Here is a 16245-nt window from a genome sequence, read left to right as displayed (position 1 = left end):
ATTATTTTATAGAGCTAGAAAAATAATAACAAAATTCATCTGGAAAAACAAAAAATCAAGAATATCTGAGGAAATAATGAAAAAAAATTCACAGGAAGTTGGGTTAGCGGTACCAAACCTGGAGCTTTACTATAAAGTGGCAGTCATCAAAACTATCTGGTACTGGCTAAGAAATAGAGTGGAGGATCAATGGAATAGGCTAGGCACAGGAAACACAGTAGTAAATGACACTAGTAATGTAGTGTTTGATAAACCCAAAGACTCCAACTTCTGGGATAGGAACTCAGTATTTGACAAAAACTGCTGGGAAAACTGGAAGATAGTATGGCAGAAATTATGCATAGACCAACATCTGATACCTTATACTAAAATAAGGTCAAAATGGATACATGACTTAGACATAAGAGGTAAATACCATAGGTAAATTAGGAGAGAAAGGAATAGTCTACCTATCAGATCTTTGGAAAGGAAAACAGTTTTTGACCAAACAAGAGATAGAGAATATTATAAAATGCAAAATGGATGATTTTGATTACATTAAATTAAAATTTTTTTGTACATACAGAAACAATGCATCCAAAATTAGAAGGGAGGCAGAAAGCTGGGAAATAATTTTTATGGCCAGTACTTCTGATAAAGCCTTCATTTCTAAAATATATAGGGAACTAAATCAAATTTATAAGAATCCTAGTCATTCCCCAATTGAGAAATGGTCAAAGGATATGAACAGGCAGTTTTCTGATGAAGAAATCAAAGTTATCTATTCCCATATGAAAAAATGCTCTAAATATCTAATGATTAGAGAGATGCAAATTAAAACAACTCTGATGTACCACCTGACACCTATCAGATTGGCTAAAATTACAAAAAAGGGAAATAATAAATGTTGGAGAAGCTATGGAAAAATGGGAACACTAATTCATTGTTGGTGGAGCTGTGAACTGATCCAACCATTCTGGAGAGCAATTTGGAATTATGCCCAAAGGGCGATAAAGCTGTGCATACCCTTTGACCCAGCAATACCACTTTTGGGTCTTTTTCCCAAAGAAATCATGGAAAGGGGTTATGGATCCACATGTACAAAAATATTTATAGCTGTTCTTTATGTGGTGGCAAGGAATTGGACGTTGAAGGGATATCAATCAATTGGGGAATGGCTGGACAAGTTGTGGTATATGAATACAATGGAATACTATTGTGCTGTAAGAAACGATGAGCAGGAGGAGTTCGTAGAAACCTGGAGGGTCTTGTGTGGACTGATGATGAGTGAGATGAGCAGAACCAGAACAACATTGTACACAGTATCATCAACATTGAGTTTTGGTCTACTGTGATTGACTATATTCTTCTCACCAATGCAATGGTACAGAAGAGTTGCAGGGAACTCATGATAGAAGAGGATCTCCAAATCCAGGAAAGAAAAAAAAAAAAAAGAACTGTGGTGTAGATGCTGAATGAACCATAGTATTTCTTTTGTTTTTGGTGCTGATGTTTTTCTATTTTGAAGTTTTTCGTCATTGCTCTGCTTTTTCTCTTATAACATGACTAATGCAAAAATATGTTTAATGTTATTTTGTGTGTGTGTGTATATATATATAGATATAGATACAGATATAGATATATAGATATATATAACCTATATCAGATTACCTGCAGTCTAGGGGAGGGGGGAGGGAGGGGAAGGAGGGAGAAAAATCTGAAATTGGAAAGCTTGTATAAACAAAAGTTGAGAACAATTTTTACATGTAACCGGGAAAAATATAAAATACTTTATTAATTTTAAAAAAGAATATAATCTGCTTGAGGAAAATAAATAATTCCACTTTGTTCTTTGTAATTCCTGGTACACAAAGCAATTCATAAATGTTTGTGACATATTGATTAATCTCTCTCCTTCTTTCCTCTTGCATTTCCAACTTACTCTCTCAATCACAACCAAACCAACCTTCCTTATTCATAGAACTGAACTTCTCTCTCCTTTGCACTGAGAACTTCACTGTTTCCCCAATATCTTCAGGATAAATTTCAAATTCCTTAAACTGGAAGATAAGTGGCACAGTGGATGGAGCCTAGAATCAGGAAGACCTCAGTACAAATCCAGCCTCTGATACTTACTAGCTTTGTGACTCTGAGATAATCATTTAACCTCTGTTCAGTTTCCTCAATTGTAAAATGGGGATAATAGTAGTACCCACCTTTCCAGGCTGTTGTGAGAATCCACTGCATTAATATTTTAAAAGTGTTTATCATAATGGCTAGCACCTAGTAAGGAGTAGGGACTTAATACTTTTTTTCTTTCATTTCTTCCTTCCATTTAAGTTCCTCCACAAGGACATATCAACCTGTTTTCTGAGCTTTATCTTCCCCGTGTACCTTCACGCATAATCTTAACAAACTGGTCCATTCCCTGCCACACAATCTTTGTGTTTTCACACCTCTCTGCCATTTTTCTCACTGATTCCTATTTCTACCTCTCTCTTCATAGCATATCAACATCTATTGAGTTCCTTCCTATGCTTTAAAGTCTGACCTCTTTCGGAAGACTTCCTTGCCCCAACAATCTGCCTTAGTAAGTAATGAAACTTCCTCCTTTTCTGAACTTAAAAGAGTCTCATCAACATTGTTCAGGAACTTTTTCAGTATGATTTTGTACTGTAGATAATGATGCTGTAGTTACTTATCTACCTTTGTTTCATATCTGCATTCTAAACTCCATAAAGACAGAGATGTCATGTAAACCTTTTTATATCTTCCAGGAGGCAAATCCAGAATACTTTACATATAGCGGTACCTTAAAAATTACTTGTGGACTTTAATACAATAGAATTGATAATAGTGGATTCCAAAATATTATTTGATACACCCAGAAGCAACAGAATTGTGGACTGGATAGATCATAGTGGTGAATGCTGACAGTCAGTGCTGGATTTTCATTTGACCAGAGCAATGCATTCCTTCCTTAAGATACTGATATACAGGCTAATTTTAACAGGAGCATCAAAGCATTAGAACTCAGGACTCCAGTGCATATTCTACAGTATAGTAAATATACCACACCCCATTCTCATGAATCCCAGTTGTTAATTCCTGCAATCTGCTAAACTGAAAACCAGTGCAATTATTCTACATTGACTTGGAAAGGAAAACACTAAGTTTTGAGCAGATGTTTGTTACCTCTTTTTAGTAGCCACAATGACAAAAATAATACTACCCTGAATTTGTGGAAACCTTTATAAACTTCAAAGCAATTTGATAGAATTTATCACATGTGATCCAGTAAGACTTTTGAATATTTAGAGCCAGAATGGACATTACGTACTCATAATTATTCCCATCTGGCAAATGATGAACATGAACAACCAAGTTAAATGATGTGCCCAAAGTCAGAAGGTGATAGATTTAGAGCTGGAAACAACTTCAGAGGCTTTCTAGACTGACATCCTCACTTTATAGAAGAAGAAACCAAGGGCCAAAGGCAAAAAGTGGTTTGCCCAAGATCATATAGGTGGGAAACATCAGAGTTAGCCTTTAGACCCAGGTTCTCTGACTTCATAGTCATTACTCCTTCCACTGTATCCTGTTGCTTCTAAGAACCTACTATAAGAGTGATTGGCAGTGTCAAAAACACAGGAAGTTTTCTTGACCTAATACAAGGTCCTTCCATTCACACCAAGCACCTACACCTAATATGGCAGATTCTCCTCTGTTCACTTTTTTGACTGTGACTTGGGTACAAGGAAAGTAATTCCTGGGATTAACACTTCTCCTTTCTGGCCCTAAAGGCCTAAATGGGCAATCAGCAAGGGTCAAGCAAAGAAAGAGCTGAGGTGCAGGGAACTTACTGGGGGTGTTCAGCAGACGAGATTCTTGCAATGGTAAATGGCCTCCTGCTCACAGTACTCGGCACTGTTGATCATCGCCTCCAGCTGCTCCATGCTGCTGCTGTAGTTAAAGTACATGACATAGGGCCTCTTGGGATGTGCCCCTCGCACTCGAGTGAGCTCTGTGTTGTTATGCTGCACGGCAGTCCAGATCTTATCCTCTGTTCAATGCAATACAACAGAAGGGGATGTTACAAAACAAAGCAGCAAGACAGCACAGAGCCCCAAGCAATAGCAATCAATCATTCATTCAATAAGTGTTTATTCATGAATTGTCTGTGCTTTCGCTCTGCCACCAGCTTTCTGCTAGGGGATGTGGGGGATATATGAAGAGGAAGACATGTCTCCCCTATGCCCTCAATGCTCCCCTGACTCCTCTACACACACACACACACATTCAGGGGCTTCTTGTACACTGAGATCACCAAGATTTATTCATAACACAGGAAATACTAGACAATTTAGCATTGAGTTCAACATTTCAGGACGGAAATTACATGCCATCAGAATTCAGAGAATGGAAAGCACATAACACAAGGTACTGTTATTTCCCTGGAATTTCTTTTTATTTAAAGTTGGGAAGGTGTATGTGAAGTGAATGTACAATGGTTAAAATCCCAATATGTGTATCATGGAGTTTCAGCTTCTCAAAAGTAGTGGTTTCTATGTTGCTATCTAACTCCACTCCACTGAAAACATGTTTTGCAATATCCTAATGGGAAAAAAATTAAGTTTTGAAAGAGATTTTTAATAACCTCTCTTAAATAACCTTAGGCCACAGAGGATAAAGTGGCAAAATGTATTACTTTATAGCTTATCATGTTTAGCTACACAAAATTGAGCAAAATATTTCCCAAACTAAATTTCTAATACATATCACAAAATGAATCCCCATATTACTGGACTGGGAATGACTGCTTATTTTGGCTGATTCACTGCTGAACAAAATTAGTGAACAAAAAAGGTGGCAGAAAGAAATTTTGTAACAAGGGCAAAGAGATTGTGGCAACTTCTATATTCCTCATGTTTCATATTCAGTCTTTTTTTTTTTTTTAGTGAGGCAATTGGGGTTAAGTGACTTGCCCAGGGTCACACAGCTAGTAAGTGTTAAGTGTCTGAGGCCGGATTTGAACCCATGTACTCCTGACTCCAGGTCCGGTGCTCTATCCACTGTGCCACCTAGCTGCCCCTCATATTCAATCTTATCCTAAAAGTCAAAATATAGCTTGAGCTGGCAGATGTGAGTATCTAAATTTGCTCTTTTGCATTAATTGTCTATCAGTACACCTTCTGACATGTAGCAGCTAGGGGGAAGCACTGCTTTTCTAGAAATCAGGAACAGAGACCTCCATTTCCCTTCCGGACTAGGAATATTTCACAATTAAACACATATTTATAGAACATCTACTATGGAACAATGCATATGGATTGTTAGGTTACAGAAATTAGAAGACAAAATGCCAATGAGATTTCCCCTTCAGAACATGTTTGCTGCTTATATTTCTTAGTATGGATATGTCTTCCTGTTTTATAGAAATTATTTCAATGTTTAATTTTAAATTTAAAACATCTGCTTGTTTTGCTGTTTAAAATACTGGGGTCTTTCAGTTTTTGAGGAAATATGTATGTAAGGTTATAATATACCCAATAAGAAAGGGGAGGAGGGGGTCAAATCCATACTTTCATATGTATTCATACAGGTGAAATAAGGCAGCTTGAAAAGAGTACTTAAACCACACTAGGCTACTTGTATATTTTCTCCTGGTTTTACTTGTTATGTATCTGATCTTTCTTCAATATTCTTCACTAGACCTTCATCCAGGTCATAGCCACTAACCGTGGGTTTCCCCCAGAGTTCTGGGCCCTCTTCTTTTCTCTATATACTATTTCATTTGCTGATCTCATCAGTTCATGGATTCGACTATGCTAAAGATTCTCAAATCTACTTATTGAGTCCTAAGCTCCCTATCAACCTCCAGTCTCACATTTCCAATTGAATGTCCTGTAGACATCTTCAATTCAAGATGTCTAAAACTGAATTTATTAGCTTAGCCCTCCTCTTTTCCTAACTTCCCTATTACTATAAAAGGTATCACCATCTTCTCAGTCATTCAGGCTCACAAGATAGGTGGCATACTCAACTCACCCTTTATCATATGCTTCTCTCCAGTTTCTTGAAAAGACATTCACTTTCTTAATATCTCTCACATATTTCTCCTTCTCTTCTCTGACTGCCACCAGCCTGGCATAGGCCTCTATCCAGTTCTTACTCTGGAATATTTCAATAGCCTGCCAGTTGGTCTCCTGGCCTAAAGTTTCTCTCCACATCAGTCCGTCCTCCACTCAGCTGTGAAAGTGGTCTTCCTAAACCAAAGGTCTGACTATATCAGCCCCTTACTCAATAAACTCCAGGAGATTCCTATCAACTCCAAGGTCAAATAGAAAACCCTCTCTTTGTCAGTCAAAGCTCTTTAAAATATACATGCATACATACATACATACACGTGTATCTTTCTAGTCTTCTTATATCTTACACTGACCATATGCTCTGTGATCCAACAATCCTGCCTCATGTTCTTGCTGTTCTTCAAGCAATACACTCGCTTTCTTGACTGGGTACTTTCTCTGACTATCCCTCAAGCATAGAATGTTTTCCCTCTTCACTTCTATCCACACATGGTTTCCCTGGCTTCCTTCAAATTCCAGCTAAAGTTCTACCTGCTTCAGGAATTCTTTACTAATCACTCTTAATTCTTTTGTTTTTTTCTTGATGATTTCTACTTTATCCTTTCTATCACTTTTGTACAGTTATTTGTACATATGTACATGTTATTATTTGTATGTTGTCTCTCCCATTAGACTGTAAGTGCTTTAAGCTTGGGGATTGTCTTTTACCTTTCATTGTTTCCTCAGCACTTTGGAGAGTGGCTGACATGTAGTCAACACTTAATAAATGTTTATTTGACATTGTGTCTTTTTAACTGCCATTCCCAGATGGCCAATCCCTGCATTTCTTCTATATTCTGAAAGGGACTGGGAAAGACACCTCCACTGGGGAACCAGTTAGCAAGCTAAATGGACTAGGGACCTAGTCTAAAGTAAAGTGCCTTAAACTATGGGAGACAATCCCATATAAGGTAGTGTAATGGAATGTTATGTATACCTATTTTATATATGCCTATATACCCAGGGATGTGTAAAAATTTCTTGGGTGAAAAGGGGTCACAAGTGGAAAAAGTTAAAGAAGCCCTGATCGGGCATAGTCATAGGCTCATGGTATTACAGATTTAAAACTGTAAGGAATACTAAAAACCATCAAATCCAAACAAATAACTATATGAGCTTAGACTGGTTACTTGTTTTAGGAAAATTGATGTGTTGTGACACTTTGGTCCCTGAGATATGTTGGGGCACCAAAATAAGATATTAAACAAGGAAGGGTTTGGTTATCTAAGGGAAATCTCTAACATCCAATACAGAAAAATGTGGCTATCCTTACATCATTATCCCTCTCATCCAACTGTCCAAGCAAAGGAAAATCTACAAGTAATGTAAATAATTACTACTCTTCATAGATCTTTAGAGACAGAAATTATCACAGACATCACCCATTCTAATACCTTCACATTACAAATGAGCTAAATGAGGACCAAGGAAGGAATATTAATTATAAAGACAATTTCTCAAACCTGGAAATCAGTCAGTTTATAAACACTTAAGCCCTTACTAGATACCAGAGACTGTTCTAATCTCTGCCTTCAAGGTATTTAAATTATAATAGGAGAAAAAACAAACAGTAACGACAAATAGCTCTTGCCCTCAAGGAACTTAAATTATAATCTAAGAAAAATTGGTTAAAATGATAAATACAAAATTTATATACTGTAGAAAGAATACTGTTGAAACTAAGAGTAGGGGGTCCAGGGAGGAGCCTGAAAAAGTTCTCCTGCAGATAATAATGTTGTAAGATAGTAAGACCATTTTTAATGATTACAATCCATCCCTTTAATTCTATGTTCAGGGGCAGCTATGTGGTGCAGTGGATAAAGCACTGGTCCTGGATTCAGGAGGACCTGAGTTCAAATCCTGCCTCAGACACTTGACACTTACTAGCTGTGTGACTCTGGGCAAGTCACTTAACACCCATTGCCTCACCAAAAAAAAAAGATTAAAAATTATATGTTCAAAATTTTTTCCAGGTTAAGTTAAATGAATTTTTCTATAAAGAATTCATCTATTTTGCCTTTTTAAAGAAATTGGAACGTTTGCCAGTTTCCAGTATCTATAGCTTTAATACCTCAAATGTATTCTATGATTTTTCAAAGATCATTGACATTTTGGGGGGGTTATCACACTATAAATTGCTTGTTACTTCCTCTCCCCTTTTATTTCAGATTTAGAGTTTTATATTTATATATCTTTAATTTAGTCATATTATATTTGGCCCATTGTTCCGTCTTGTCAAAACCTTTTGGAATTTTGATTTTGCCATCTAACATTAACTATTCCTCCCACTTTTTATGGGGGGGGGCAATGGGGGTTTAAGTGACTTGCCCATGGTCACACAGCTAGTAAGTGTCATGTGTCTGAGGCCGGATTTGAACTCAGGTACTCCTGAATTCAGGGCCAGTGCTTTATCCACTGCACCACCTAGCTGCCGCCCCACCCCCCTCCCCACTTGTTATACAGAGGGATCTCAGAACACTGTGGCAGAGACTGAGACTAACACCCTCATCACCACTGACTTGGTTAAACCAAAAACTCATATCTTATTACCAGGAAAAATGCTAATTCCAGACACAATAGGAATCTCAGAGGAAAAAAAAAGACACAATATACTGCTCCCCAAATTGCTTTTCAGTGAGTCAGCATAATTGAAGAATCCAAGGAATCATCATTCTGAAGTAACTCCCTATCAGACAATATAGACACATCCTTCCAGTTTCCCTGGAATTTTATTTGGGTCTAAATCCTATTCTGGACCAGGCCTAACTAAAACTATTTCAATGATTCAGGCTTGGAGTTAGAATTTAATGAGATGCCTTTGAGCCATAAAATTCAACAATATCAACAGCAACAACAACAACAACAACAAAATTATTAATCAGAACGATTTCTAAAAGATGTTACAACCCTTAAGATTACTTTTTAAAAAGGATACTGACTCAGATAAAAAACACACCAAACCCCTCTACTTACAAATTCACTGTATCAATTAGCCCTACTATGTCAAAAAGGCATTCCAACAGGATAGCTTCAGTTCTATTAAAATCTCTGGCACCAATCCTATATAGTCTGGGCTTTTTATGATTTGGGTATTAAGGAAACCAAAACAATGAAGATTCTGAACATAATCTTCCTACCCTCTTAGAAAGAAACTAGTGTAGTCTGTTTCCAAAAAATAGGTACCATTCTTATCACATCTCTCTCATAAAAATATTTGTTATTTTTAAAAATTATCCTGTTTGTCTTTTGAATTTATGCATGTATATATGCATGTATTTATATCATGTGTGTATTCATTCATATGCATATGGTTACACATGTATGTACACATATGAACATGCATCATACATACCTTAACACATGCACACATACACATTATCTTTCTCATTAGAATATAAAGTGCTTGTGGATAAGGATTCTTTCCATTTTGATTTTATATGCATAGTAATAAGCACAGCACCTGCCACCAGAGTATGTAGTTTAAAATGCTAGTTGCTTTATTTTTCATAATTACTGAATAACAAAATAAACCTTTTTTTCAGGACTGACCAGTTCACTTACTTGCTCAATAAGCTTTAATAGTTTCCTTTTTCCTCTAGGATCAACTATATAATCTCCCTTTCACAAGTTGGCCCAAATTCATCTTTTCAGTTTGATTATATATTACTGCCTCTCATTTATGCTACATTCTAGGCAAGATGGCTTATGATATGTTTCTGTTATACCGTATCCTACCTCCTGTTTCTGCACCTTTTCTAGTAACTCCTAAATGCTTGGAATGATTTTGCTTACTTTGTATTCTTGGAAACTTTAGTTTTTTTCAAGTCTCCTCTCAAGTATCATCAACTTAATAAACAACTTTCCTACCTGATTCTCCTAGTTCAAAGTAATGCTCTTAGTTCAAGTTCCTCCTTTTTCTATCAATCTATTATCTATCCACATATATACAACTCACACACTATTTATGGCATATATGCACATATATGTAATATGCATCATACCTATAATATGCCCTATATATAATGTATAAAAATGTGTGTATACATACACACATTTATTTTGTTTATTCTATGTTTACGTATCCATGTACATATTTCTTTTCAGGAGGATGTAAGCTCCTTAAGATCAGAAGTAGCTTTTTGTTTGTTTGTTTTCTATACCCAATGGCTACCACATAATAGGTACTTGTACAATGTTGACTGAATGGTTGATTTCAGAAATTGGTTAATGAATGAAATCAGAACAGATGAGTGTCATTGTTCAAGAAATATATTACATTTCAAATAATACAATGCAGTGAGAATTTTTATGCTTTGCTAGAGTTTTACTATAGCTACAATAGTGATGATTCACAGAATTTTTACATTTTGGCTAGTTTTCATATTCTGTTTCGACTTCTAAATCTACCACACATTTTTTTCTAAAGTATGATATAAGTCTAAAGTATGATACAAGTAGGGGCAGCCAAGTGGTGCAGTGGATAAAGCAACAGCCCTGGATTCAAGAGGACCTGAGTTCCCACCCAGCCTCAGACACTTGACACTTACTAGCTGTGTGACCCTGGGCAAGTCACTTAACCTTTATTGCCCTGCCAAAAAAATTATTAAAGTATTATATAAGAAAGGAAATAATAAAAAATAGAACAGAGCTGACAAAATGTTCAACTGGAAGTCAAGAAGTATTAGATCCACATTTGTCTCCAAAACTTAACCTGATAACTATGGTTGAATAGATATCTCCTTCCAACTTTAGAGAAACAAATGTCAAGACTGATGTTATTAAATTAACTAAAATCAAATGATTATCTCAACAGATGCAGAAAAAGCTTTTGACAAAATACAGCATTTATTCCTATTAAAAACACACCAGAGAACATAGGAATAAATGGAGTTTTCCTTAAAATGATAAGCAGTATCTACCTAAAATCTTCAGCAAATGTTCCATGTAATGGGAATAAGTTAGAGGCATTCCCAGTAAGATCAGGGGTGAAACAGGGATGTTCATTATCACCTCTATTAATTAATATTTTACTAGACATATTAGCTTAAGCAATAAGAGAAGAAAAAGGAATTGAAGGAATTAGAATAAGTAAGGAGAAAACAAAACCATATATTTACAGATTATATAATGGTATACTTAGAGAATCCTAGAGAATCAACTAAAAAACCACTTGGAACAATAAACAACTTTACCAAAGTTGCAGGACATAAAATTAATCCACATAAGTCATCAGCACTACCAAAGAGATCATAAATAAGGGAAAAGAACCTACATGTACAAAAATATTTATAGCAACTATCTTTGTGGTGGCAAAGAATTGGAAACTGAGGGGATAGCAATCAATTGGGGAATGCCTGAACAAGTTGTGGTGTATGAATATAATGGAATACCATTGTACTATAAGAAATGATGAGGAGGCAGATTTCAGAAAAACCTGGAAAGAGTTAAGTGGACTGATGCTGAATGAAATGAGTAGAACCAGGAGAACATTGTCTCTAGTAATAGCAACATTGTACAATGATCAACTGTGATAGACTTAGTTCTTCTCTGAATACAATGATCCCAAGAACTCATGATGGAAATGCACTCCACATCAAGAAAAGAAAACTGTGGAATCTGAATGCAGATTTAACCATATTATTTCTAATTTTTTTCTTTTTTGAGGTTTTCCCCTTTGTTCTGATTCTTCTTTTACAACATGGCTAATGTGGAAATAAGTTTAATGTGAGTGTACATATGTAACCTATATCAGATTGCTTTCTGTCTTGGCAAGTATGGAGAGAAGGGATATAGAGAGAAAAATTGGAACTCAAAATTGTATAAACCGAAATGGTGAAAACTACCTTCACATTTAACTGGAAAAAATAAAATAGTATTAAGATAAAAAAGAAAAAAAGACTGATGTTATGTGGTAACACTATAGAGTAATGAACTCTAACTGTTGTTGGAGATGTCCAACATGTTTCAAATAATCTTTCCTTCCTTCCGTCCTTCTGTCCATCCGTCCGTCCTTCCTTCCTTCCTTCCTTTCTTCCTATTGTATCTCCCTATCTTACCGATGTTGAAAATTCAGGAACCATTACTGAGCAGCTATGGAATCTTGACCTGCTCCACTTCAAACCTGAGTCAGTTCACCCTTCCTTCAACAATGTGGTGGTGCCCCCTCTCAGGCACTGACCATAGAAATGTTGAACTAATTATGAACACCTGATCAGCATAACACAGTGACACTCAGAACTCCTGAGCTCAAAGATACCTGCTAGATTCAGTATCTCAGGCAATAGTTCTTACCTTGCCCAATATACATTTCCAGTAGTCTTTAAGGGAAGTACTGAAATTCCTCAAAAAGTCTCAAAACAAAATTAATATCATAGATTTAGAGTTGAAAGGGACCTCAGAAACAAAATAGTCCACAACACACTCTTTTTATACATAAGAAAGATGAAGCCCAGAGAGGTTCTCTGATTCTCTGTACAGTGCCCTTTCCCTTTGTACCACTGCACCAGTCTATTTATGTAATATTAAACACACACAGACACACACATACATGGAGTAAAACTTTGGACCCATGCTGAACAGTGTTTTAAATTTCACATGATTTCAATGAAGCCTTAGAACTGTCTTATGGGGCAGATACTACAGACATTACTATCCCCATTTTGCTAGTAAGGAAGCAGTCTCAGAGTGGTTGAGACTTACCTTTTGTCCTAGAATTAGAAACTGTTAGAGGCAATTTTTGGAAGTAGGTCTTTATCTAGGACTTTATCCACTAAGCTAGGCTATACCCCCCTCCCCCCGCCAGCCTTCTAGCTACTTTTCTTAGAAAAAGTGTGTCAATTTTAGAAATTGTAATACTTTACAAAATAAAATCCAAATGTTAAACTTTTGTGATTCACCACTGTAAAACTGCAAAATACATTTCCAATTATACCATATATTGTACTGAGGGGAACAGAGTTCTTCAACATTGATATCCTTCAGATTAAATTTCATTCATTCATTTATGTAATCAATCATTCACCCAGCATTCTTTAATATCCACTGTGTGGTATGCATTATAGGATGCAAAGGCAAAATAATGAAGCAGTACCTGCCCTCAAGGAGGTTATATACCATTCTAGGGAGATAACATATCCATAGCTAATAGATACCTAGTAATATGGTTGAAAGTGGATAGATAGAAGACAAAACGAACTGAAGGGTAGCATATAAGCAGTGACCTTGAGCTAAGAATTGAAGGAATCTAAGGATATTAAGAATCTCAGTTGATGAAGGAGTACTTTTTGTTAAGGCAGGTCAGCCTGTGTAAAGGCAGTGATAGGAGATTATATTTTTGTGTACAGAGAAATAGATGAGTTTTTTATTTTAAATTTTTTTAATTTTAGGGCAATGAGGGTTAAGTGACTTGTCCAGGGTCACACAGCTAGTAAGTGTCATGTCTGAGGCAAGATTTGAACTCAGGTCTTCCTGAATCCAGGGCCTGTACTTTATCCACTGTGCCACCTAGCTGCCCCCAGATGAGTTCTGTAAAATACAGTGCTTCAGGGGCAGCTAGGTGGCACAGTGGATAAAGTACTGGCCCTGGATTCAGGAAGACCTGAGTTCAAATCTTGCCTCAGACATGACACTTACTAGCTGTGTGACCCTGGACAAGTCACTTTAACTCCAATTGCCTCACCAAAAAAAAAATACAGTGTGTCATAGAAAAGAAATCACAGATCTGGAGCTAGAAGGGACTTCAGAGGTCATCTAGCTCAACCCTCTCTTTGATAATGAATAAGAAACTTGGACCCAGGTAGGTTAGGTGATTTGACTAAGGTCACACAGCAGAGACTGGATATGAACTGAAGTCCTCTGACAACAAAAACATTATTATTTTCACTGTAACAAACTATGAAGGAAAGAAATGTCCAATATATCTTAATGGGATAAATTTAGAAGTGCTTAAGATGGCAAACATATTTGAATTTTATTCAAGAAGCAAGAGGGAACAGAGAATGACATGACAATATCTGGGTTTCAGGGTTTATAAGTTTGGCAGATATGTGGAATCTGAATTGGAGAACATAGAGAACTGATGCAGGGAAATCAATTTAGATGCAATTTTCAGTAGTCTGAGGGATGTGGTAATGGCCTGAGTTAGAGTGGAGGCTGAGTTGGGTAGAGAGAAGGGGTCAGATTACAAAGATTCTATAGAGGTATTTTTGACAAGAACTGACAATTGGTTGGATATAAATGGAGAGGAATAGAGTCGAGTCAAGGATGACTTCTTAAACTCACATTCAACTGACAGGATTGGTATTTACCCTTAGAACGTCCAGATTTTACTTTTATTATATTTATTTATTTGTTCACTACTTCATTCTTGCTGGCATTCATGCAAACACATATGTTCTTTATGCCAAAATTATATCCAGTTTCTAGCATGACAGAGAGGGAAGGTTTGTCTGAGAAACCATCGTTCATTTCAGAGCTAATGACAGTATGCCAGTGCTGCCTTGTACGCCCCAAGGATGAATTTGAGCTTAAATAATCCAAATATTGGCAGTTTTTTGATATATACAACATAAAGAAGATATAAAGGAACAATTAAATGTTCCAAAGTGCTCTCTACAATTCACTTAACAGGCATCACTAACCCTCGTTACAAACACAGCAGGCAATAGATGGAAGAGGAGAAGGCTGACTGAATATCAAAGTGTTCCTAACAGACTTCTCTTTCAAAATTGCCCCTTGTCCTCTGTTATTTTTCTCCTGGGAGCTTCCAGAGAAAAGACAAAAAGCTAAACAGGTAATTGGATATTATCTTCTTCCTTTTCCATGCTTTTTATGCAATCCCAGATGGCTGTAGGACAGGCTAGCTATGACTTGCCTAAATAGGTGTTCCATGTTTGTGAATGAAGCCCAAGCCAGTGGCACATTATCTAGAATCCCCTAGTTCTTAATCTTCACTAGATAGAGTGAGCTTTGATGAATCAGACATAGGTGGGTCTATATATTTCAACTTGAAGGATCCATGTTAAATCCAGATTAGCACTAGCTAATCTATTCATAGACACAGGGTATCTTTGTTGGGATGAAAGGTGAAAGGGCTAGCAAGCAGTGCAGTGGTGGGGGGGGGAGATTGGGAGTCACTCCACAGCTGATCAGGTACCATTCTTTTGTTCATAGACCCAGTGGGGCACACCATTTTCAAGGTTTAAGTTACTAAAATGATCCATCCAGTTCTTGACCTGAACTGAAAATATTTTGATATCTTTGTGACAATTATGTACTGGACTAGATACATTAATCTGACCCTGTAGTAGTTAGAATCTTGGAAGGAGAATAGACAATTATTAATCAAAAAAGTTGGGTGAATGAGTCAAATTCTTATTTGGACACTGGCCTTATAGTTTTTCTTTCACTCCTGTGAAATTTTGGATCATCTTGTGGTATGGGAGTCAACTTGGGCAAAATAGTGGTTATATTAGCAAAGGAAAACATCAGATCCAACTCAGTCAGGGAAATCAGGGGGAAAAAAGCCACATTCCCTTTTTATCAATGGAGACTTCAGTCTCAGAGCCCAACTCCCTTTATTTCCCTGGACCATATATGCTTTGCAGGCCTCCATGCCCCTATTTTCTTATAAAAGCAGGTTCTGATGCAAAATTTGTTGCTAGATCACAAATAGTGTGATATGGAGATAGAATCTTATAGGGAAGCAGAGAAAACAACATTTGATGACCTCAATCTGTCTTATATTGCTTGTTTTCTAATACAGCCCTACATACATCTTAGTGAAACGTGCTTCATGTAGCTTCTATGATAAATTCTATTACTCAGGAAATCTGAATCAGTACTGCTGATAAATTGTATTATCCACTTCATCCCCTGTTTTACTTACAAATCAATCAAGTAAAATAAGTATGATGGGGGTTCCAACAATGCCCAGAGGTCAGATGGTAATGGTCCATTTCTTGAAACAAATGTACAAAATGAATAGAGTTAATTGCTAGAGTAATATCTCCAAGTGATAATAAGCATTCTTCTGAGATAGAACAGATAGACAGACAGACCCAAAAAATCTGATGGATACACATACATTGTTGGTGTTTTTTATATCTAGCTACTTGGATTTCTATCAATAAAATTATCT

At 36.5% G+C, this 16245-nt stretch overlaps 1 protein-coding gene across 1 annotated transcript in view; it reads right to left on the bottom strand.

Annotated features, from left to right (window-relative positions):
* The window catches only part of CNTNAP5 (contactin associated protein family member 5), a 974910-nt gene that overhangs the window by 338103 nt on the left and 620562 nt on the right, over positions 1-16245 (bottom strand). Inside the window, 2 exon segments of the mRNA XM_043992699.1 lie at positions 3843-3866; positions 3869-4042. Coding sequence (XP_043848634.1) covers positions 3843-3866; positions 3869-4042 — 198 coding nt within the window.

Source organism: Dromiciops gliroides, chromosome 3, assembly GCF_019393635.1.
Source record: "Dromiciops gliroides isolate mDroGli1 chromosome 3, mDroGli1.pri, whole genome shotgun sequence".
NCBI lineage: Eukaryota > Metazoa > Chordata > Mammalia > Microbiotheria > Microbiotheriidae > Dromiciops > Dromiciops gliroides.
This window is presented reverse-complemented; position numbering and strand designations above follow the sequence as displayed.